This window comes from Macrosteles quadrilineatus, unplaced genomic scaffold, assembly GCF_028750875.1.
Source record: "Macrosteles quadrilineatus isolate MER2022 unplaced genomic scaffold, UCM_ALF_1.0 Scaffold_3__2_contigs__length_128488019, whole genome shotgun sequence".
Classification (NCBI taxonomy): Eukaryota; Metazoa; Arthropoda; class Insecta; order Hemiptera; family Cicadellidae; genus Macrosteles; species Macrosteles quadrilineatus.
In genome coordinates this window covers 21,659,104-21,685,745 of record NW_026542596.1, presented here as the reverse complement: position 1 = coordinate 21,685,745, position 26,642 = coordinate 21,659,104, and the positions used below count along the sequence as shown (strand labels likewise).

The window sequence follows — 26,642 nt, the reverse complement described above, 5'->3', positions numbered from 1 at the left end:
TGTTTTTCAGCATACTCTTTGAACGTTTTAAAGTGACCATTGACTTCGTCCTTTGATTTTAAAAAATAAACAAAACACATGTGACTGTAGTCATCTAAAAAGGTCAAAATATACCTAGACCCTCCAAGACTATTCACTTCCATAGGACCTACCAAGTCAGAATGCACTAGCTCCAGATAATGACTGCTTTTAGACTCACTCTTAGGAAAGGGTAAACGATGGCTTTTTCCTAACATACAGATATCACAAATAGTTTCTGGCTTACTACCAGAAAGGTTGATATCATCAGCCAAGCCATTAACTAATCTTGTAAGACTATCAAAATTCAAATGTCCCATACGCTGATGCCAGAGCGTTAAGCCACTGCTTTGCATGGATAATGCAGATGTGTTTGTAGGCATATCCAACTTAAACAGATTGTTTATTAAACTAGCAGAAGCAATGAGCTGTCCTGTTGAATTGAAAACTTTGGCTCCATCACTATTGAATACCACAGAGTTTCCTTTATTTACAATTTGACTCACTGATAAAAGATTAACTTTTAAATTAGGCACATAATGTACATTACTTACATTTGCTTCCGAGACCTCACCAGAAATACATATTGGAAGCTTCAAATCACCGACGGTATCAGTCACCATTGTCTCATTATTTGCTGTGGTGATCGTTAGTGCTTGGCCTTTTCTTGCGTTCAGAAGCATGTTAACGTCAACACATAAATGACAAGATGCACCGCTGTCTAAAAAGAACTCATTACTAACGCCCAATTGCATTGAAAATGCAGCAAAGAGTAACGTATTAGATTTGCCAGAGTTTACGTTATTTTTGCCCACTACTCTCGTAGATGTACAGTTTTTTGAGATGTGACCGTAAACATTGCATTTATAACATCTCGGACCTTTCTTCACATTTTTGTCCGAACTACTCCTGTTTCTGTTCTTTTGATACACTTTGTGAACTGTCCCTCTTGAACTGGAACCATACAGTGCAGAATCAGTTCCTGCAAAAGTCATATCACGTTGTACTGGAGACACATCTTGCAATAACTTCGTTTTTATCGCATCCGCCGTGACTTTATTGCCGGAAGATTCAATTCCCATTATCATTGGTTCATACCGGATGGGTAAACCAGCTAGTAAGATTGTTCCAACCCATTCATCGGTTACCTGCAGACCCACATTTGTAAGCTTGTGAGCAGTTGTGACTATGCGGTTCACGTATTCCTCAACAGAACTACAATCTTCCAGCTTTGTAGTTATTAGAATACGGAGAAGTCCAACTCTCCTGCTTAATCCATCATCTTGAAAAGCCTTCGTTAAATTGTCCCAAGCTGCCTTTGCGGTGGTTGTGTTTTGAATATGTACATAATTCACCGGATCAACCAATAAGATCAGCTTTGATCGACATTTAGTGTCCTTTTTCTTATCCTGTTCTACACCAGATACACAGTCCCACAAATCCAAATCTTCCAGGTAAGCTTGTACTGCAAACTTCCATGTATCAAAATTCTCACGACCTTTAAGCCTTTCAATTGGTAATGAATTTTGAGTCATATTGCTGTTACAAACTTATGAAGTTGGTATTCTTTAAATGAAGCACTGAATAAAATATCCTGGGCCCATAACCTGTTGTAAATGGACTTAAATTATGTAGAATGATAAAGAGAAAGGTGTTTTAGGTACAAGATTTACTCAATACAAAACCATATCATAGCTTTTCACAAAACACATCTGGTATCCATGACAACAACTTATTCAGAACACATGTGATACCAAATTAAACTGTTCACACAAATCATATTTCAACAAAAATACACTAATTTCGTTATAGCTCTTTAACCAATGAAGATACCAAAAAACATTAAATACAAAAGTTATAGCAAATTTTAAGGGCTACAATGTGGTTTGTAATGAAACCCATGTTGCCATTTGAAATTTTTGAGATAACAGCTTTTGAAACTTCAAAAAGTTTGAAAATGCGTAACATAAGTAAAAAGATAGCAAAAGGGTTGAAACCAGAGTTTTTTGAAAGCTCATTTATTAATTAAAGTGTTATCAAAATTTGAACCCCCCACGAAATTCCACCTCTTTACAGTGAAAAGTAGTTCAAAGGTCTATTTTTTGTACGTTTTTGAACACCCTGTAAATAGGGATGAAGATAATTTAAATCTTTTTCCACTAAAATACTCAGGACTAAAGGACCTTTAAAAAGAGGGATAACACGACCCCCCTTTACATTTGAAAATTTCCCAAAAACCACCCCCACCCCCCAAAATCTGCCCTTTGGGGTGCTTTTTTGGGGTTGAAAATAATTTAGCTGAATTCCTTGGGGTCAAAATAGGGGGTTCCAGTTGCAATTAGGTTTCCATTTGCTTTCATATTGGAGCTATACAAGCCGGCCGGGTGGTCTGAGACACCCTGTATATAGAAAGGTTGTTAATTTTTAATAACGCTAATGATATTAAGAACGAGAAAAAAGTGTCTACTTTGTTAATGGTTATGGGTTTAAAAATGTACAATTTAGTGAAGAAAGCAAGTCACCCACTACATGCTTACGTGGTATAGGTCCGCATTCGACCGACGTTAGAGCAAAAACGAAGATATACGAAAGGCATTGCCGAGCGTATCCGATCGGTTACGGTAGCACCTGAAGACCGCTCGGCCTGTATCCGATTGGATACGCCCGCAGTATATGTGTTAAAAAAAAATGTCCATGAAAATATTATTTTATTGATAATTTTGTATTCACTATTAAAACATATATTTTCTAGTCTTGACTTCGTAATGTGGTACTGTAACCCCTATCCTCAAAATCTAAGAGTCCTCCGTGTTATTCGAGATTCTCGGCAACCCAACAACCTCAGTCCCAACAACCTCGTTTAATCGGGAGTGTACTGTACAAGAATGCTGGTGAAGGTGAGCTGTAAGTAGCTCTAAACATGTACAGCATGAACAATGACTACATTTGATACCTTCTAGCAAAAGCAAGTAGAATCTTAAAATATTAAAGGTTAACACTGATAATTTTGTATTTGGTATAACACGACCCCCCTTTACATTTGAAAATTTCCCAAAAACCACCCCCACCCCCCAAAATCTGCACTTTGGGGTGCTTTTTTGGGGTTGAAAATAATTTAGCTGAATTCCTTGGGGTCAAAATAGGGGGTTCCAGTTGCAATTAGGTTTCCATTGCTAAAAAGCTCTTTTGTACATATTGGAGCTATACAAGCCGGCCGGGTGGTCTGAGACACCCTGTATGAAGACCTCGTTTCTTCAGCCGCATGAAACGCATTCATAAACCCTATAAGACCCGCCATTTTTTACTTGTTAAATAGTCTCTCTATAAAAACTGGTGAAACTCCTGACATACGAGTATAAACTATATTGCGACTCACCGAATTTCTCGTTACACTGCAAACTCTTACCTCCCGTTACTGTCCTATTAATGTCCAGTTTGCACTTTTTCTTTCTCACTTCAAACAACAGTTCCTCAAAGACGGTTAATTGTTAATTGTTGCACAGTTAATTTTTCACATGTGACAGCCCTTTCGCTTGCCGGTAACAATCTTCTTTGCACACACGCGACAGCTCTTCTGCTTGCTGGTTACGTGAATTCAATTTACTCGTCGCCAAATGTAATGTTTGTAGTGACATTGGGATTAAATAAGAACACATATTAATGTTAAAATGCCGCGGCCGATACTGACGGAAGTAGAACAGGGATTAGGTGTCATCACAGGAGCTCATGGTAGACCAAGAGGAATAGCCGGGAAAAGAGTAGCGTGGTCAGGCTGTGTTCTGATTGGTTGGTTGAGGGTGGCGTGATGATCGGACCACGGCAACGTTTATTCGGTCAAACATTGCCATCATGATATAACTTTTACAGTGATCATACTCAGCAGAGTATACTATATGAAATACACTACAATTTCAAAAATTTTGTGTGTTTAACTAGGCAATGCCGTCTTTCAGTATGTTGAAACAGCTACATTTGGAAACTTTTCTACGTAGTTTGATAAACTCACACAATCATGCGTCACCGGGACGTACTAGTTCAATTCATAAGCTGAAAGTCCTATAATTTTGCAGTGCAGTCGAAAAGAATATTAGGGCACCCGCATTTTACCTGGGGAGCTGATGACCCGGTATGGGTTAAACAACAAATTTGAGCGGATTCTAAGATGTGGGCTTTGCTGTGATGGGCAACCTTGAATTTATGTAAAGTTTTTTCTTAGAAGTCAATTAATTGTCAAACTAAGTTAGAGAGCACTTTTAAAACTGCAGCAAACTGAGACCTCAAAACTTAAAAACTTACACAAAGGCAGACTTGGCCCCCTCGTTCAGTCTGACTGGCATCACATCAGCATATGTTTCATCCAGAGAGAGGAGTACGTTGACTGCAGTCTGATCATTGTAGGTCAAGGCCAAGAGTCGAGGCAAGTCTTTATAGCTGTCTGGCCCAGCAACAAGGTCTACTGATTGCTCTTTTTCTAGCAATGTGTGCTTCAGCCTTTCCGCCATACAACCTTAAATATGGTAAACATTAATAACTAATAACTGACTTACTAGAATAGACTGTTCACTTAACGTTAACTTACTATATATTCAGTTGTAAGACAATGTTAACAAAACTGTGTATACACGGCGAAGAGGACCCGGACCACATAGTCTGGATTGATAAAAGCACCAACCTTAAACATTTTTAGGAAGGCTCACACTCTTCTGAGTATAGATATTAGGGAAATTTATATGACCAAATGAGATGTTTTAGGACAATTCCTTTTAAACTTCAAATGTTGAAATTGACTTAATAGTACCAGAGAGGATTTAAAAGAAATATGAAGGCTGTGCCACAAACTAGCTGAGCTGCACAGGCAGTTTTTTATAAACAAGAACACTGTAGGGGTGTGGGTCTATAGCATGAAAGGCAGTGGTGGATCTAGAGGGGGGGGGGTGGGGAAAAGTGGCCAATTGTCCCTCCCCCCTGAGACTTTGGTAAATAAATCTAATAAAAACTGTAGATTTAAATTACAAAAGATTATCATGTTTTTGTACCTCTGGATTCTTTAAAAACTTTCCATGTCGATCAATTTCAGACCCCGCCCCCCCGGAAGGCTACCCTCATAATCCAACTTGCCCCGCCCCCCAAAATCATACCCTGGATGCGCCCCTGGTTAATGGAGCCTCTCATATTTTTTATTTTTACTGTTTAACTAGCTGTGTGACCGTTCTACGGACGAGGATCTTGTAGTCAGTTGAAACCTATTATAGGAATACTCACAATATTTAAAAACATAATATCTGACAGTTTCAAATGCTTTGCAATTAATTATCACCCGGATATAAATATTTGTTGTTCTATTTAATAATCAATGATTAACATAATATTAAAATGGTACTTGGGAAAAGTAACGGTACCGATAGTCGTTGTCTAAATTTTGTTGAGGATGATTGGGTAGGCCTACGTACCAATAGGATATGGACCACAGGCCTATTGGCGGTAAGGTCCAGCGATAGCAGCGCAAGTCGAAACAGAAAGTGACAAATTGGAAAAGTGATTGATACAATCAAAACTACATTGCAAAGATCTTCTGAGATCACAGCGAAGATCAACAGATCAGTTGAGATCAACATCCGCGATGTTGTTCACACAAATCAAAGATCACCCAATGTAGTTGTGATTTTTTACTTGACACAACAACATTCGAAACACCGTTAATGAGTGGAAACCTCAATTGTATGCTTTTGGTACCATTTTTAAAAAATGATTTAAACAATTTAAGTTTCCCAGTCCTGTACAACACTGATTCTCTGGTCTCTGGTTATCAAAACTCAAGTACAACTTGATACAAACTGAATCTCCGGTTCCCGACCTGGATGATGGCTAGTTATTTCATTTAATTTACAGTTACATATTATTGTACTTGCACTTGCGATTAATCATACCCGTTATGTAAGCCACACGGTTATTAATCTCACTTGGTTTTGGATTTGCTTACAAACGTGATCGGAAATGGTTACATAGTACACTAGACTCTCGCTCATTCGGTCTAATGTGGCGGACGTCCGGGCCAGATTACGAAAAATCCGGACTATCGAGAGTCAACTGTATATAACAAAAGCATTGTGCGATCTAGCGAAAGCATTGTTTGGTCTAAGGGTGATTTTTAAGTCTTCGGGTTTGCATGCAGCTCTTGCTGTGTATCATTCTTATGGTATCATCTCATGGGGCAGCTCCCCCATTACCAAGAATATTTTTATTTTATAAAAAATTGCCGTTAGAATTTTAGCTGATACCAGACCACGTTCCTCTTGCCGCCCCCTTTTCATTCAGATGAAACTCTTGACAATTTATGCAGTTTATATATTTCAACTGTGTACCTTTGTAAAAAGAAATTATAAGGAATTTATGTTGAAAAATTACACTCATCAATATAACACCCGACACAGGAATGATCATCGATATCCTGTATCATATATATCAATATTCGTTAACAACATTTAATGTAAACATAGACATAGACATATTTTATTGACACAAAACGTTCTTTATAAAGTACATTTCATACATAAGAACAGGTGTTTCGTCATAGTGATGTATTTTATAGTAAAATTAATAGTTAAAATAATTAAAATAAACTCATGTAGGATATCAGAGAATGTTTATCTACACTATAGGGTTCTCAAAAAATTTGTCAAGTGAATAGTAGGCTTTCACTTCCTAAACGTATAAGTGACAGCTAGGAAAAATAATCTTTAAACAGCTGTTCGCAATTTCATGGATGACGTATTCTCCTAACAAATAATTAGTAAAAGATTGGTGTAAATACCTGCTTCTTGTAATCCAAAATGTTGCTGCTATGACGCAACTAGTTTCAACTTCTCACGAAGTCATCTTCGGGCGCCCAGGGGATGTCAAATCACTTCATCAGAAGGTCGTCAATACACACATTATACGTTCATACTTGAACATGGTCAGGGTTACGAACACGAACATTGAAACAAAAAAGTACAATTTAACGAATGAAAGCTAAAAATGGTAACACCAGTGCAGATGATGCGTCACGACCGGATGGATGTAGCGTCTAGACTGCTAGACTGCCTCACCGGTGTTACCATTTTTAGCTTTCACTCGTTAAATTGTATTTTTTCGTTTCAATGTTCGTGTCTGTGTTTGTGTTCGTAACTGTGACCATGTTCGTGTATGAACGTATAATGTGTGTCTTGACGACCTTCTGATGAAGTGATTTGACACCCCCTGGACGCCCGAAGATGACTTCATGAGAAGTTGAAACTAGTTGCGTCATAGCAGCAACATTTTGGATTACGAAGCAGGTATTTATTCAAATTTTTATATTCAACGTAATCCGGAGGCTAACATCAATAATGAAAATAATTAGTATTTCATAAATGACGTAAGTAGTAAACATAGGGAGAAAACTTGACAAACATCACACAAAATTGGGTTTTTGATCGTCAGTTATTTTATTTCCAAAATAGTGAGGCCATATTTTAATGGTTAAATACACTCTCCCCTATCCTGTGAATACAATTAAAAAATTATAATCAGTATTTGATTATACGCGCCTACTCTAGCCTGGGCGCCTACTCTAGTTTTTTGGAGTAGGCTGCGTAAAATGACTTCTAGGCTGTGACAGACTGACAGAAATTGAGATGAGACTTGTTTCGGCTTCTTTAATGTTATACAATACCCCGACGCAGCAAACCTGTAGACTAAGCAAATTTCTATTTACCTGAATTGATATACAATTAAATCCTATTTAACACAATGACTGCTAACACCAACTTTAGACGACGTCGCTAGCGCTTCATTGTGGGGCGCGCCGACAAAAGTCGGCACCAGACCAACTGAAATATATTGAGTCAGTGTGTGAGCTTAGCCTCAGACAGAGGACGTTATAATCGTTGCCAGCCTGTAGCTTAATAGCGAGCCTTACTTTGGTGTAGGTTGGTATAAAAATTTCCCGTAAAATCCCGTTTGGCAATGCTTTAGTCCCGGTTTCGGAGATTTTCTCTCTTTGACCCACATTACACAGACACTGGCTATAGATTCAGGCAGTGCAGCTACCTTTGGCTGTTTCAGTGAACTACGTCCACTCTCGGGGAAATGCAGCACAGTCACCACTGCTCTTTAGTGATTCGTCAGACTGAAATATTTGAATGCCTATTGCGTTCGCTGATTCGGTTGCAAGACGGGGCTTCGCCTGCCACTGGGAAGCGGCTGTACGTTGTTTTCAGCAGTCAACGTGTTAAATAACATCAGCCACAGTGGCCTGAACTCGGTTGAAATCAGGCCGTTGCGGCTACCCATTTCGAACAAGGAACTAAAGGATAGGGAACTTAATTGTTCAATAAATAGGGAAATACCGAGTTTTCCTCAAAATTCGCACGCTATGTTAACTCGTAGTAAAACTCGTGATAGGAATATAAACAGAATTAACACCCTTTTTGCGGCTTCTTACATCGCTCCGCCATTTTGTTGGTTTTACTTTTCCAGGAACCGAACGCCATTTCTGTTGTCTTCGTGTTTCCGATTGGTCGGCCATGTTGCTTCAGTCTCATTGGTGGAGTCATTGCGAACGGTGCTATTAGTGTTCCATTGTGTGAGATGTTTCACACTACACCTTTTATAGACTATAGTGTTTTGTGATTAGTTATTATTTGCATGTTGTATCATAACTTGACTACAATACAGTGCATATTGTTTGACTGCTAACTGCTACCTTCTGTAGTGTATTCCAACTTAGGTTGGGCGTTTGTGTATTGTTAGTTGTAATGTGTTAGTTAAGTTTTTTACTTCTGAAGACGGGACCAGATTCCAGATCCCGAAACGTTGTGTATTGTTTTTTACCATCATGATGGAAAATGTCCGCAATAAACCTTTGAACAACATTAAAGGAGGTGCAAGTTAATTTTCAGCCACCCTCATGGTTATTTGGATTTGAAATGTTTTAGGGCGCCATTTTGTTATTAGTGGGCCGATTTTGGTTTTCTTTATGTCAATTGTTATGTTTTGTCAAGACCTGTAAAATGATACCAAACTCGACTATACTTGTCATTTAAAAATTGTGAGCTACCCCCTACCCCTACTACCCCTAGTCTAAGGACAAAATTTTCTAAATTGACCATAATTGTTGTAGCCCCTCATCTAAGAAGGTTGCTGCAAACAGATTTCAAATACCTCAAATGGTTGAAAAGGTAAGATGGGGTGTAAGTTATTTTTCAGCCACCCTGTATAATAACTTTCTTTCTTTCAGGATTGGTACTAAATTTGGTGAAAAAAATTCCCTGACTCTTCCAGGTTTTCCAACCAGATATTATACTTTTTCCAGGTGTACGGTATGTCAATATCGACTAATCAAAATCAAGAAATATTATAAAAAATGTAAATATTTAACTTACTTAATCACTCCCAAATACAAAACTTGTTTCAAACTATATAAATATCGATACCTTCCCCCGTACTGATAACTATCAATATAAAAATAAGCATCAGTTCTTGTGTCGTTTTTTTCCATAGTCATCACCCTGACAAAACATGTTTAGAGCAAAACGTAGCATATCTGTAAAAAGGTAGTCTTTCAGGAGAAGTTCCAGAATTTTTTCACAATTCCCTGACTTTTCCAGGTTTACCCTGGCCGTACCAACCCTATGAACAGCACAATTTTTTTAAATATTGGATCATGAATACAAAAGCATACTAGAAAATTTAAAACATCTTGAATATGAAAAAGACGAATCAAAATTACATGTTAAAGAAGATTTTTACATATACAAGAAATACAACCAACACCCAGAAAATTTACTTTGAACATTAACAAACCTAATCCAATATTTGAAAAAAATCCTGCGGTTCAGTTAAATTAAATTCATCAAAATCTTAGTCAGATGATTTGTATTTATTTATTAACAAACATGTTTATTGTTATTTTTAAGACATGACTATGACATTGTTGTTGAAAATAGTCTTTGTTCAATAAAATGAGTTTTAAAAAGGGTACGGTACTTGAACGGATGGTGTTTTTAGCCTCTGGGGACATCAAAACGAAAAAGTAAATCGGTCCCGGGTCAAGGTCTTACCATGAGACCTACGGTAATAGCTTATTCCCTATATAGGAAATTCGCTAAAACGTAAAATAACAAAAAATTTATATTCTGATCTGAACAATGTACAGACAAAACCATAATTTTATTTATATAGATAAAACTATTTAAATATTCATATTTTATTTTTACAATCACTCATAGGGTTGTCACAGAGGCTATAAAAAACAACAATAAGTTCAAAGTTGTTTTATTTCCATGTAGGCTATTTATGGTAGATGCTTACCCAAGACTCCAATTTTGAGAGAAGGCTTTTCAGGTTGTTTTTGGCGATCTTTTTTCAAATATTTTAAATTATTCACAAGTTTGTTCCATATTTTGTTCTCTGCTCCTTCTCTAATAGCACATGTCATAATTAACACTACATCTGCTTCATTCAGCACTTCGGTTTTAATGAAACCAGCTGACTTCAATATCGACCAGACAATTTCCGTGTCGCTCACATTCATCTGACATCCGTGGACATCGAAATAAACTGAAACAAACATTATATGGTACAGGAATTATGGATATTTATAGGCATGCACTGTGCCCTCAGCCGTTTCTTGCATTCAGATTCATTATGACCTACACCGCATCCCAGTAAAGGTTTAGCTTCTTGGCACGGAGAATACTCTGGATGAAATGTGACATTCAGGTCCTACACACCATTAAGCCTACAGGCGGAGCCTTTCCCAACGCTGGCAGCGGGTATGTTCCGTGTCATCAGGAACGCCCGAGCAGAAGATGCAATCGTGTGATACAGCTTTGCTGTATTGTCAGAAATTTAGGTGTGGTAATAGTTCACCCCCCGTACCGCCATATATTGCCGTAAGTGGCAAATATATTACTGAAGGCTACATTGGATCACATATTATCCTTAATGGAGAATGGAATTTATTCGTTGTAGTTTGCAGTATATAGGAGTATTTAAATGACATTAGTCAAATGTATTTACTGTACTATGTTCCATACTAAGCTTGGTATTTCACTGAGAAATATTTATCATAGTGATCATAGTGGTGTCAAACTCGTTTGAGCAAATATAAGTCTACACTTTTATACTGAATTTCTATATTATATAAAACATTGAAAGGATGGTGTTTTTGGTCTTTGGAACATCAAAACAAAAACGTTAAGTGGTTCCGAGTCTAGGTCTTACCGTGAGACCTACAGTAACTTGATAGCTTATTCCTTATTCCCTAAGAGATATTCACTAAAGCCGCTAACTGCCAAGAAGCATAGAAACTAAAGTTAAGTCATACGTAATTGGTTTAATAAAATAATCTATATAAACTTAATACAATAGGTGTTTTCCTGTAACATTCCTTTCCAGCCGTCCTACTTAACTGATAAAATTGTGGTGTCATTTAAAAGCTTACGATCAAGCGCACCTGCAAATGGTAAAATTAGAAATGTAATTTCCTATAAGGCTTCGCCTCCTTACGTTTAATTTATTTATAAAGTCCATTTTCAAAGATCCAGTTATGCTGACCAACTTAAACGTGAACTGTATATTCTTTCAGGTAAATGTTTAACCACAGTCAGATTATTAACAAGAGACTAAACCGTTTATGAGAGTATATTTTAAATGGGCTGATTTTTTTTTTAACTCTGTTTTCGAGATAGCCAAGGTATATAACTCTGTGGCCTATAGTGTAGCCCAGATAAAAAAAAGAAAAAATATTTATTGTAAAATTAGGTGCTAGTTATATTATAATTGTTTCACCTATTAACAAACATAATCTTAAAAGGTAAATGGGTATTGCACTGGTTTCATTTTGCCTCGGAAACAAGTTTTAGACCCAATTAAACTGTGAAATTTGCACACGGGTCCCCTTATATTTATCAAGAGGCGTGGAAAGGACTTTAGTGGAACCAAAAATCGGCTTCAGGGCCTAGGCCCTATGCTGTAGAGATGGGTAAATAGGCTACCCTGACTACCGGTAAGCAATAATAATCAGGAACATTCCTCATGTAGCTTTTCGGTAATTGGTGGCCTTTTATCATTGTCATCGAAGATGTTAAGCTTGTAATAGGAACGACTTGTGTGAACCTGGCAATAACTCCAGCCATAAGTAGTGCGCGCGCCCGAAAAATCTATTGCTGGCCGATTTGCGGCAAAATACGGCCACGTAACATAATACCGATGATGTCACCAGATAGAGGACACTTTAACGGACACGACAGTATCAATATCATGTACCTGGCGGATAAGAAAGAGGGGGTAAAGTCAGCAATAAATAGTGGGCTTGCCCGAAAATATCTATTGCCGGCCGTTTTGCGGCGAAATACGACCGCGTAACATGAAACCGATAATGTCACCAGATAGAGGTCAATTTAACGGACACGACAGTATCAATATCATGTACCTGGCGGATAAGAAAGAGGGGGTAAAATCAGCAATAAGTAGTGCGCGCGCCCTAAAAAATCTATTGCTGGCCGAATTGCGGCAAAATACGGCCGCGTAACATAATACCGATGATGTCACCAGATAGAGGAAATTTAACGGACACGACAGTATCAATATCATGTACCTGGCGGATAAGAAAGAGGGGGTAAAATCAGCAATAAGTAGTGCGCGCGCCCTAAAAAATCTATTGCTGGCCGAATTGCGGCAAAATACGGCCGCGTAACATAATACCGATGATGTCACCAGATAGAGGACACTTTAACGGACACGACAGTATCAGTATCATGTACCTGGGGAATAAGGAAGGGGGGGTAAAGTCAGCAATAAGTAGAGGGCGCGCCCGAAAAATCTATTGCTGGCCGATTTGCGGCAAAATACGGCCGCGTAACATAATACCGATGATGTCACCAGATAGAGGACACTTTTAAGGACAGGTCAGTATGAATATCATGTACCTGGGGGATAAGAAAGGGGGGTAAAGTCAGCAATAAGTAGTGGGCTTGCCCGAAAAAACCTATTGCCGGCCGTTTTGCGGCAAAATACGACCGAGTAACATGAAACCGATAATGTCACCAGATAGAGGACACTTTAACGGACACGACAGTATAAATATCATGTATCTGGGGGATAAGAAAGGGGGAGTAAAGTCGGCAATAAGTAGTGGGCTTGCCCGAAAAAACCTATTGCCGGCCGTTTTGCGGCAAAATACGACCGCGTAACATGAAACCGATAATGTCACCAGATAGAGGACACTTTAACGGACACGACAGTATCAATATCATGTACCTGGCGGATAAGAAAGAGGGGGTAAAGTTAGCAATAAGTAGTGGGCTTGCCCGAAAAAATCCATTGCCGGCCGTTTTGCGGCAAAATACGACCGCGTAACATGAAACCGATAATGTCACCAGATAGAGGACACTTTAACGGACACGATAGTATCAATATCATGTACCTGGCGGATAAGAAAGAGGGGGTAAAATCAGCAATAAGTAGTGCGGGCGCCCTCAAAAATCTATTAATGACCGATTTGCAGCCAAATACGGCCGCGTATCATAATACCGATGATATCACCAGATAGAGGACACTTTAACGGACACGATAGTATCAATATCATGTACCTGGCGGATAAGAAAGAGGGGGTAAAATCAGCAATAAGTAGTGCGCGCGCCCTAAAAAATCTATTGCTGGCCGAATTGCGGCAAAATACGGCCGCGTAACATAATACCGATGATGTCACCAGATAGAGGACACTTTAACGGACACGACAGTATCAATATCATGTACCTAACGGATAAGAAAGAGGGGGTAAAATCAGCAATAAGTAATGCGCGCGCCCTAAAAGTCTATTGCTGGCTGAATTGCTGCAAAATACGGCCGCGTAACATAATACCGATGATGTCACCAGATAGAGGACACTTTAACGGACACGACAGTATCAGTATCATGTACCTGGGGAATAAGGAAGGGGGGGTAAAGTCAGCAATAAGTAGAGGGCGCGCCGGAAAAATCTATTGCTGGCCGATTTGCGGCAAAATACGGCCGCGTAACATAATACCGATGATGTCACCAGATAGAGGACACTTTAAAGGACACGTCAGTATGAATATCATGTACCTGGGGGATAAGAAAGGGGGGTAAAGTCAACAATAAGTAGTGGGCTTGCCCGAAAAAACCTATTGCCGGCCGTTTTGCGGCAAAATACGACCGCGTAACATGAAACCGATAATGTCACCAGATAGAGGACACTTTAACGGACACGACAGTATCAATATCATGTACCTGGGGGATAAGAAAGGGGGGGGGGTAAAGTCAGCAATAAGTAGTGCGCGCGCCCGAAAAAATCTGCGCGACTTGAGTGGCTGCGCATATTAGGATTATAGGCCTAATACTTAATGGTAAAAGTTGGTGATACAAAAGGATCGTCAACCAGTCTAGTCGTAAGTTGTCAGTTGTCACGGCTTTGAATCCTCTATCTGGTGACATAATCGGTATTATGATACGCGGCCGTATTTTGCTGCAAATCGGCCAGCAATAGATTTTTTCGGCCGCGCGCACTACTTATTGTTGATTTTACCCCCTCTTTCTTATCCGCCAGGTACATGATATTGATACTGTCGTGTCCGTTAAAGTGTCCTCTATCTGGTGACATCATCGGTATTATGTTACGCGGCCGTATTTTGCCGCAAATCGGCCAGCAGTAGATTTTTCGGGCGCGCCCTCTACTTATTGCTGACTTTACCCCCCCCCCCTTCCTTATCCCCCAGGTACATGATATTGATACTGTCGTGTCCGTTAAAGTGTCCTCTATCTGGTGACATAATCGGTATTATGATACGCGGCCGTATTTTGCCGCAAATCGGCCAGCAGTAGATTTTTTCGGGCGCCCGCACCACTTATGGCTGACTTTACCCCCCCTTTCTTATCCCCCAGGTACATGATATTGATACTGTCGTGTCCGTTAAAGTGTCCTCTATCTGGTGACATAATCGGTATTATGATACGCGGCCGTATATTTTCGTAAAATGTCCAGCAATAGATTTTTTGAGGGCGCGTGCACTACTTATGGCTGACTTTACCCCCCTTTCTTATCCCCCAGGTACATGATATTTATACTGTAGTGTCCGTTAAAGTGTCTTCTATCTGGTGACATTATCGGTTTCATGTTACGCGGTCGTATTTTGCCGCAAAACGGCCGGCAATAGATTTTTTCGGGCAAGCCCACTACTTATTGCTGACTTTACCCCCCCTTTCTTATCCCCCAGGTACATGATATTCATACTGACATGTCCTTTAAAGTGTCCTCTATCTGGTGACATCATCGGTATTATGTTACGCGGCTGTATTTTGCCGCAATTCGGCCAGCAATAGATTTTTGAGGGCGCGCGCACTACTTATTGTTGATTTTACCCCCTCTTTCTTATCCGCCAGGTACATGATATTGATACTGTCGTGTCCGTTAAAGTGTCCTCTATCTGGTGACATCATCGGTATTATGTTACGCGGCCGTATTTTGCCGCAAATCGGCCATCAATAGATTTTTTCGGGCGCGCGCACTACTTTTGGCTGACTTTACCCCCCCTTTCTTATCCCCCAGGTACATGATATTGATACGGTCGTTTCCGTTAAAGTGTCCTCAATCTGGTGACACTATCGGTTTCATGTTACGCGGTCGTATTTTGCCAAATAACGGCCGGCAATAGATTTTTTCGGGCGCGCGCACTACTTATGGCTGACTTTTACCCCCCCTTTCTTATCCCCCAGGTACATGTTATTGATACTGTCGTGTCCTTTAAAGTCTCCTCTATCTGGTGACATCATCGGTGATATGTTACGCGGCCGTATTTTGCCGCAAATCGGCCATCAATAGATTTTTTCGGGCGCGCGCACTACTTTTGGCTGACTTTACCCCCCCCTTTCTTATCCCCCAGGTACATGATATTGATACAGTCGTTTCCGTTAAAGTGTCCTCTATCTGGTGACACTATCGGTTTCATGTTACGCGGTCGTATTTTGCCAAATAACGGCCGGCAATAGATTTTTTCGGGCGCGCGCACTACTTATGGCTGACTTTTACCCCCCCTTTCTTATCCCCCAGGTACATGTTATTGATACTGTCGTGTCCTTTAAAGTCTCCTCTATCTGGTGACATCATCGGTGATATGTTACGCGGCCGTATTTTGCCGCAAATCGGCCATCAATAGTTTTTTTCGGGCGCTCGCACTACTTTTGGCTGACTTTACCCCCCCTTTCTTATCTCCCAGGTACATGATATTGATACGGTCGTTTCCGTTAAAGTGTCCTCTATCTGGTGACACTATCGGTTTCATGTTACGCGGTCGTATTTTGCCAAATAACGGCCGGCAATAGATTTTTTCGGGCGCGCGCACTACTTATGGCTGACTTTTACCCCCCCTTTCTTATCCCCCAGGTACATGTTATTGATACTGTCGTGTCCTTTAAAGTCTCCTCTATCTGGTGACATCATCGGTGATATGTTACGCGGCCGTATTTTGCCGCAAATCGGCCATCAATAGATTTTTTCGGGCGCGCGCACTACTTTTGGCTGACTTTACCCCCCCTTTCTTATCCCCCAGGTACATGATATTGATACGGTCGTTTCCGTTAAAGTGTCCTCTATCTGGTGACACTATCGGTTTCATGTTACGCGGTCGTATTTTGCCAAATAACGGCCGGCAATAGATTTTTTCGGGCGCGCGCACTACTTATGGCTGACTTTTACCCCCCCTTTCTTATCCCCCAGGTACATGTTATTGATACTGTCGTGTCCTTTAAAGTCTCCTCTATCTGGTGACATCATCGGTGATATGTTACGCGGCCGTATTTTGCCGCAAATCGGCCATCAATAGATTTTTTCGGGCGCGCGCACTACTTTTGGCTGACTTTACCCCTCCTTTCTTATCCCCCAGGTACATGATATTGATACGGTCGTTTCCGTTAAAGTCTCCTCTATCTGGTGACATCATCGGTGATATGTTACGCGGTCGTATTTTGCCGCAAATCGGCCAGCAATAGATTTTTTCGGGCGCGCACACTACTTATGGCTGGAGTTATTGCCAGGATCACACCAATATAGGAACGTACACTCAATCAGTCATATCTCACAACTAATCTCCCCTATTATATTTTCTCTTTATCCTACCTTACATACATTGATTTTAACAAGGGTACCACACCTCCACCACCTAGAAACTCTTCCTCATCGTATGCACGATCAATCCAACAAAAACATAGGCCTACCTATCAGTACACCTACCAATACACCTACCAGTTTAAGTTAGGCCTACCTCTAATTTTCACTTTCATTTCGTCGTTACACGCTTAACATTTAGGAGTCTGCTGAACCAAACCTTCTTGAATCAATTTAAGTTAAAACATGGTTTCGGTAGGCCTAGCCTATTTTAAAAAATGTTGACAAACTTCATGGTAGATATCGAACAAAATCAAAATTGATATTTCCTATACCGATAATAGGCCTATAGCCTGTTACAGGTTCTCTGCGGAACTATAGCCTTCCTATCGGTAAAGTTTACACAAGCAAAGTTAACTCACCTTTTAGGCTGATGTTGTGAAAGTCTGAACTATTTGTGTAGGGAATTGTTTCTGGAATTGGTTTGGTTATTAGGCCTACTTTATTGTTCCACGAGCCAAGTCTAATGAATTCGTTTAATGAAGGTCCTTTGCTCAGATCTAACTTAGATTTAATATTTTTTGTGTCAACACAGTAGTATTTATTTGATAACACCATTGACCAAGGCCTAGGCCTATTAGTCACTGTTGGCATTTTACTTGGTCGTGCGAAGTTTTTAAAGCAAAAATCACAAATGATTCCCTGAAAATTCCAGTATTTCATAGTGTATTGTAATGATTCAAAATATAACTTATTTTTTATTTACTACTTTCGTTTCTAATAAAATGATGGGCAACTACAGGATAAAACATCCATAACCTAAAAAAGCATTGAACGAACTGAGACATTGACAAATGACATTGAATTGAATTGAAAGGATAAGTTACATTTTTTTTATCTAGTTTGCCGATTTTTAGCAGGCTTCGTTTTAATAGACCAGGCAGCCTCGATGTACACTGAGTTGTGGTTGCTTCCAGTTCATCCTGCAATTAAGGTTATTTGTTAGTTTACAAATCTATATATTAATTTGAAACTGTTTTACTTTGTCACAGCTATTTTGAGAGAACGGCCGGGCGTAGAAACTCGGTAGAGGTGTCTAAAGAAAGGTCTTGGTCCGTAGATGAGCCATCAAAAGAGAAACAAACATGGCGAATTCACTTAAGGGCTCTGCCCCCGTGGCCTTATTCCCATCCCATGTTATTCTTATGGAGGGAAACGGGGTTTTTGTCACAGCTAATTTGAGAGAACGGCTGGGCGTAGAAACTTGGCAGGGGTCTCTAAAGAAAGGTCTTGGTCTGTAGATGAGCCATCAAAAGAGGAAAGAGGTAAATTCCCTTGGGGCTCTATCCCAGAAGCCTTTAAATCAGTGGAAAATCCTAATATCACAGTAACTTTTAAAATTATTTCTTATGGAGTTAACTTATATCTATTGTATGGGTTGGTTTCTGCCTTTTTTACCACTTCTTGGAGATTGTACGTAGGTGATATTCTTACTAGCGTCTAGACTGCCAGTGCAAGTCCGAGGATCGGAGGATCGTGGATCAGATCAGGAGATCACCCCCCACCACCGCACCATGTCGTACGCTTCCGAATCATACCGGCCGGCGCATCAGCATAGCTTATCTAACTGTTCGCGGAAAATTGTTATCTGTATCACTGTCGCTGTCAAAACGTATAGTTTGTAGATTAAATTTGAATTAAATATAATTAAACTATCATAACCTAACCAAACTTGCTGATAATGATAAACTCGAATGAAGGTTTACTAATCGAAAAATAGCTCTGTTCTAAAAATAAAATTATAAATGTCTCAAATTCAATTTTACAATCTTTTAATTATAAAATTAAACTGTCATAACCTAACCAATCCAACCAAACTTGCTGATATGACAAAATTGTTGACAAAAAGTTAGTGCTCCCGATGGGATTCGAACCTGGCACCTTCAGATTATCAGCCCGACACGTTATCCACTACACCACAAAGGCTCATAACTCAGTTCCGTATCGTTGCAGTAATCGTTAACGTCACGCCATCGGCACTGAGCGGTGGTGGGGGGTTTTTCGATCTGATCCACGATCCTACCGATCCTAGGAGTTGCACTGGCAGTCTAGATGCTTATGATATACTTTGGCATATTGCATCTGTAGACGAAACTTGGGTTGGTGTAATTATTACAATTACAATGGAAAAGAGCGAGAAATCTTGGACAAATTGATATAGGCTAAAAATAAAACTGAATTAACACTGTGCTACATTTCTTGAGCAATCATTTAAAAACCCGATTTGCAAACAATGGAAACATAGAAAAAGTCATAGAACACAACCAAGTAAAAGAATTAGAAATAATGTTTTTTCCTACAGTCACCCGACAAAGTTGGCTTCCTTGTACTGTTTATAGTACAGAAAGCTGCTAATTGCTGCATATTTATACTTTGCCGTACGGTTTATACTTTGCCGCACATCAGGATTCCAACGAAACAACACAAAACAGCGTGGTTCCATTATGCACGTAATCCGTGTACGCTTGGAAATAGGTTGGCAACACTTAAAGATAATTATACTATGAGCAGCTGATTGACTATTATAACTACGATTTAACCTGTCATTTCGTGTTTATAGTTTCGGTATTTCTGAACTTTCTGGACTTTTCTTTTAAACGTTTTTAAAACCTTCCTACGATCTTAATAAACAAGAAAATACCTTTTAAGCATTTTTTTTAGGCGCGGAAACCATTTCAAATTACAAAAACATACGGAACTATATTCTCAAAACGCGGAGCACATTTCTTGCCGAGGAAAAATAGCGGAGTGATATGGACCGCGGGTACTACCTTCTCTAGGCCACCATTTGTGTTGCCAGCTGAACCTAAAAACGTGTTGCATAGTGTTTGAAAGACTAATTATTTATATGCTTTATAGTGACTGTAGGAAAAATATAATGTGTAACACGAGTGAAAAAGGCCTTTGCTGCACTCGAGATCATTCCACACTCGCCTGCGGCTCGTGCGTAAACATTGCTCTCGTGTGCAGCAAAGTGCCACTTTCACCACTAGTTACACAAATAACTATTACGCCACACTACATTATTTTGACGACCTTCCCACGCAAGGATTTAGTCCAGAAAACAGCTGTTTGCCGCCAGCTTATTCAAATGGGGTTTCATTGCGTACTACTGTACTGTAATGAGTTTTACCGGACACCAATCAGCTGATTATACTGTATTTGGGTGGCACTGGCAATGAGTAGTTATAAACAAAAAAATAACCTCTCTTAGAGGTTATGACTAGTGATTGTTAGTTCTTTAGTTGGTGGTAATATATAAGGATTTGTACAGATTTAGTAGTATGGCGTAAACTATCGTACGTCACTCGTCCAAAATATGTTTACCGGACTCGTATGGTAATCCCGTACTCGACTTCGTCTCGCACGGGAACGACCACACTCGTCCGGCAAACACTTATTTTCAGGACTAGTAACGTAATATACTATTTCACACTAATAACACTAAAAAACAAGATCAACTTTTTGAAAAATGATAAGACATCTACAAAAGATTTTGATTATATCTAACTGTTGTGTAGATCGTGAGAATCTCCATAATCTTTGAGTCGCCTGTAATGCTTCGCAATTGCTCGAATTCGAGCAACAGGTACACAAGTTGTTATTAATTGAACATGAATGTGCACAATCAATTACATTAGGTATAGATTATAACTGGAGTCACTACTCTGTAAAACATTAGAGAAAAACGTGCCACTGTTTTTGCTGGTTTGTTTTCGGTGTTTTGTGTTGTTAGGTTGGCCGTGTGATTGGTTTGTGGGATGCTGTAAAATTCCAATTCATTCTAATCCAACCATACTATTTAGGCCTATTTGGGATTATTCGTTATTTCTAGGATTTATATCAAAAACTTATTTAAGTTGTTGCCCGTTAAAATCCGTGTATTTAAAGTTATTTTGAAACATTATAAAATTTTTTTTATAGTAAATAAATACTAACTTATTTACCCCTTTTCAAGCTATGTGGTGAAAATAGGCTAGTCAAGTTTCCTAGTTGAGCGGAGCGAGCGAAGCGAGCGAAGCTCTTATACGTCGACTCTTATGCATTTCGTAATACGCAAACTCCTCCTAGACGGCTGAATCAATCGTTTTAAAATTTTGCATGGTGATAAAGACCATATCGGTGAGTGCCAACATCTATATGGCGTTAAAAAAATCTCTCAGGAATCCGCCCCACTGGGTCTCAAAGTTTCAATGTAATCCTTATGGAAGCAGTATTTGACACATAAACAAAAACATATGATCAGCTGTTGACTTTTGAATGCAGTAGATATAGAAATAGCTGATAGCATTAGTCCACAGATATTAGAACAGAAACGGTATGGATCATAAATATAATCAAATGACGTCACTAGCTTGAGGTCCGTGACGTAGGAAGTGGTGAAGGAAGTAGTAAAGGTAAGCAGTCTGGAGTGTGGAAACTGTTTATGACGATTAGATTTAGGTATCTGCAATCCTAAAATGCTATGAAAAGGGAAGGAAACAGGTCCGTGACGTAGGAATTGATGAAGGAAGTAGTAAAGTCGAGCTGTTCGATGTATGGGATCTGTTTATGACCGCATTAGATAAAGGTATTTGCAATCCTAAAATGCTATGGGAAGGGAGGAAAACAGGTCTGTGACGTAGGAAGTGGTGAAGGAAGTAGTAAAGGCGAGTTTTTCGGAGTGTGGGAACTGTTTATGACGATTAGATTAAGGGATTTGCAATCCTATGATGCTATGGCAATGGAGGGAAACAGGTCCGTGACGTAGGAAGTGGTGAAGGAAGTAGTATAGGCGAGTTGTCCGGGGTATGGGATCTGTATATGACCATTAAATTAAGGTATTTGCAATCCTATGATGCTATGGCAATGGAGGGAAACAGGTCCGTGACGTAGGAAGTGGTGAAGGAAGTAGTATAGGCGAGTTGTCCGGGGTATGGGATCTGTATATGACCATTAAATTAAGGTATTTGCAATCCTATGATGCTATGGCAATGGAAGGAAACAGAGGTCCGTGACGTAGGAAGTGGTGAAGGAAGTAGTATAGGCAAGCACTCCGGACTGTGGGAACTGTTTATGACGATTAGATTAAGGTATCTGCAATCCTAAAATGCTATGGAAAGGGAGGGAAACAGGTCGGTGACGTAGGAAGTGGTGAAGGAAGTAGTAGAGGCGAGTTGTCCGGAGTGTGGGAACTGATTATGACGATTAGATTAAGGTATCTGCAATCCTAAAATGCTATGGAAAGGGAGGGAAACAGGTCCGTGACGTAGGAAGTGGTGAAGGAAGTAGTAGAGGCGAGTTGTCCGGGGTATGGGATCTGTATATGACCATTAAATTAAGGTATTTGCAATCCTATCATGCTATGGGAATGGAAGGAAACAGAGGTCCGTGACGTAGGAAGTGGTGAAGGAAGTAGTATAGGCAAGCACTCCGGACTGTGGGAACTGTTTATGACGATTAGATTAAGGTATCTGCAATCCTAAAATGCTATGGAAAGGGAGGGAAACAGGTCGGTGACGTAGGAAGTGGTGAAGGAAGTAGTAAAAGCGAGTTGGTCGGAGTGTGGGATCTGTTTATGACGTTTAGATTAAGGTATTTGCAATCCAATAATGCTAAGGGAAGGGAGGGAAACAGGTCCGTGACGTAGGAAGTGGCGAGGGAAGTAGTAAAGGCGAGTTTTTCGGAGTGTGGGAACTGTTTATGACGATTAGATTAAGGGATTTGCAATCCTATGATGCTATGGCAATGGAGGGAAACAGGTCCGTGACGTAGGAAGTGGTGAAGGAAGTAGTATAGGCGAGTTGTCCGGGGTATGGGATCTGTATATGACCATTAAATTAAGGTATTTGCAATCCTATGATGCTATGGCAATGGAGGGAAACAGGTCCGTGACGTAGGAAGTGGTGAAGGAAGTAGTATAGGCGAGTTGTCCGGGGTATGGGATCTGTATATGACCATTAAATTAAGGTATTTGCAATCCTATCATGCTATGGCAATGGAAGGAAACAGAGGTCCGTGACGTAGGAAGTGGTGAAGGAAGTAGTATAGGCAAGCACTCCGGACTGTGGGAACTGTTTATGACGATTAGATTAAGGTATCTGCAATCCTAAAATGCTATGGAAAGGGAGGGAAACAGGTCGGTGACGTAGGAAGTGGTGAAGGAAGTAGTAGAGACGAGTTGTCCAGAGTGTGGGAACTGATTATGACGATGAGATTAAGGTATCTGCAATCCTAAAATGCTATGGAAAGGGAGGGAAACTGGTCCGTGACGTAGGAAGTGGTGAAGGAAGTAGTAGAGGCGAGTTGTCCGGAGTGTGGGATCTGTTTATGACGTTTAGATTAAGGTATTTGCAATCCAATAATGCTAAGGGAAGGGAGGGAAACAGGTCCGTGACGTAGGAAGTGGTGAAGGAAGTAGTAAAGGCGAGCTGTCCAGATTTGGGAAGTGTTTATGACGATTAGATTAAGTTATCTGCAATCCTAAAATGCTACGGAAAGGGAGGGAAACAGGTCCGTGACGTAGGAAGTGGTGAAGCAAGTAGTCAAGGCGAGCTGTCCGGGGTTGTGGGAACTGTTTATGACGATTAGATTAAGGTATCTACAATCTTAATATTCTATGGAAAGAGAGGGAAACAGGTCCGCGACGTAAGAAGAGGTGAAGGAAGTAGTAAGGTGAGCAGTGTGGAGTTTGGGAACTGGAAACCGTTTGTTTGTAGCAGTTAGATTAATGTACCTGCAATGCTAAAATGCTATGAGAAGGGATTGAAACATGTCCACGACATATAAAATAGTGTAAAGAAGTAGTAAAGGCTAGCAGTGCGGAGTGTGGTCAATGTTTGCGACAATTAGATTAACGTATCTAAACTACTAAAATGCTATGGAAAGTGATGAAAACAGGTGCACGATGTAGGAAGTGGTGAAGGAAGTAGTAAAGGCTGACAGTGCAGAGTGGGGGAACCGTTTGGGCAGTTAGATAAATGTATCTAATACTTAAATGATATGAGAAGGGAAGGAAACAGGTCTATGACGTTGGAAATGCTAAGGGTATCTCCTACCGGCTGTAGTCTCGATTGGGGCCACGAGGGACGCCCAGCCTGCAGTGAAGGCGTATAGTAGCTGCGACGTGAGGTGGGTGATCCGAACCCAATGTTACGGAGCGATTAACAATCAGGCCGTATGCCTATCGTACAATAGTGCCTAAGTTGTGAATTAGTTGTTTTCAACATATTAGTGAGTCGGTGGCTCAGTCGGTAGCGTCGCGGACTTCGGGCCAAAGGCAGTAGTGTCGTGGGTTCGGATCCTGGTCACTGCCAATAACATTTTATCAGTACAGTTCACCTTTGTACTGCACCGGCTCACTCCTTGCTTTGCTGTAAACGATCCACGCACGTGCGCTTGGTCTATGTGGACGGGCAAATGCAAGGTTAAAAGAGGCTGCCAACCTCTAAAAAAAAAAACAAAAACAAAAAAAAATGGCGAATGAATTAGTAAAGCTTGCAGTGCAGAGTGTGGGAACTGTCTTTGACAATTACATTAATGTATCTGCAATCCTTAAAGGCTATGGGAAGAGGGGAAAACAGGTCTACGACGTAGGGGGTGGTGAAGGAAGTAGTAAACGTGAGCAGTGTTGAGTGTGGGAATGGATTAATTTATCTGCAATTCTAAAATGCTTTGGGAAGAGACTGTAGACTGTAGGTTAAAACTATTACGAAGCACGAATCGATACATATTTCGATACATGCAATCGTTTACAATAGAAATTTACAAATGAGTTGTCAACAGCTGATTTTTACTCCGTAGAGGCTAAAAACGATTTTTACTCCCTAAAGAGTTAAAATGCTACTTTTACTGCTACATACGATTGTTTTTACTGCAGTATTACAAAAACAATATAATATGAACCTTTGATGACTCCGCTCAATTTTGTGGATGCCTCTGCGAACGCCACCTAGTTTATTGAGCGAATTTCTTATACGTCGACTCTTATGCATTTCGTAATACGCAAACTCCTCCTGGACGGCTGAATCAATCGTTTTCAAACTTTGCATGGTGATAATGACCATATCGGTGAGTGCCAACATCTATATGGCGTTAAAAAAGTCTCTCAGGAATCCGCCCCACTGGGTCTCAAAGTTTCAATGTAATCCTTATGGAAGCAGTATTTGACACATAAACAAAGACATGAGATCAGCTGTTGACTTTTGAATGCAGTAGATAAAGAAATAGCTGATAGCATTATTCCACAGATATTAGAACAGAAACGGTATGGATCATAAATATAATCAAATGATGAAACTAGCTTGAGGTCCGTGACGTATGAAGTGGTGAAGGAAGTAGTAAAGGCGAGCAGTCTGGAGGGTGGAAACTGTTTATGACGATTAGATTAAGGCATCTGCAATCCTAAAATGCTATTGGAAGAGAAGGAAACAGGTCCGCGACGTAGGAAGTGGTGAAGGAAGTAGTTAAGGCGAGCTGTTCGGGGTGTGGGATCTGTTTGTGACCATTAGATTAAGGTATTTGCAATCCTATGATGCTATGGGAAGGGAGGGAAACAGGTCCGTGACGTAGGAAGTGGTGAAGGAAGTAGTAAAGGCAAGCAGTCCGGACTGTGGGAACTGTTTGTGACCATTAGATTAATGTATCTGCAATCCTAAAATGCTATGGGAAGGGAGGAAAACAGTTCCGCGATGTAGGAAGTGGTGAAGGAAGTAGTCAAGGTGAGCTGTCCGGAGTGTGGGAACTGTTTATGACGATTAGATTAAGCTATCTGGGGAACAGGTCCGTGACGTAGGAAGTGGTGAAGGAAGTAGTAAATGCGAGCAGTCCGGAGTGTGGGAACTGTTTATGACTATTAGATCAAGGTTGGCAAGCCTGGCTTGCATTGTGTGGCAGAGTTGTTTACTTGTGGATTTTGAACTTTACAATTTTTAAGTTCATAGAGTGTTACTCAAATTTCATTGGTTATGTTTGTTTTCTATGAAGATTGCCGTTTACATTGATGTATGGACGACGTTGTAAGTAGCTTTATTATTGTTGAACCACTGCTCGTAAAATTCTATAATTAGACTGAGTGTGAGCTGTGATCTCGTGTTCTCTACGTCTGCGCATCGGCCGACGCGCAACTACATCCAGGTTGTTCGCCGCCGGGAAGTTTTCCCTGTCATATTCCCACCGCTGTGTCGGCCGCAGTTGCACTGATTGCTGGCTACTGGATTTTTGCTGAGCCTGCATCTCCGGCAACGCAACTTCTACACGCACCTAAGTTGTGCCTGCGTTCAAGACATGCTGGCGCTGTATATGTATGCATGGCACGACTTATTGGTAGGCCTTAATTTGTAAAATATTTGACTATTGAAATAAATCATTGTTTCATATTATAAATGTTTTGGCATATTTGGCACGAGTGAACTTTTGGACTGCATCTGATTTTTGTATA

At 40.2% G+C, this 26,642-nt stretch overlaps 1 protein-coding gene across 1 annotated transcript in view; it reads right to left on the bottom strand.

The window, feature by feature from the left end:
- The window catches only part of LOC128990894 (CDK5RAP1-like protein), a 32,406-nt gene extending 14,405 nt beyond the window's left edge, over positions 1-18,001 (bottom strand). The window contains exons 1-3 of the mRNA XM_054413537.1: positions 17,587-18,001; positions 10,351-10,599; positions 4,315-4,525 (exon numbers count right to left, since the gene is read on the bottom strand). Coding sequence (XP_054269512.1) covers positions 4,315-4,525; positions 10,351-10,599; positions 17,587-17,887 — 761 coding nt within the window. The 5' untranslated portion in view covers positions 17,888-18,001. The remainder of the gene's footprint in view (positions 1-4,314; positions 4,526-10,350; positions 10,600-17,586) is intronic.
- Positions 18,002-26,642: the final 8,641 nt, after the last annotated feature.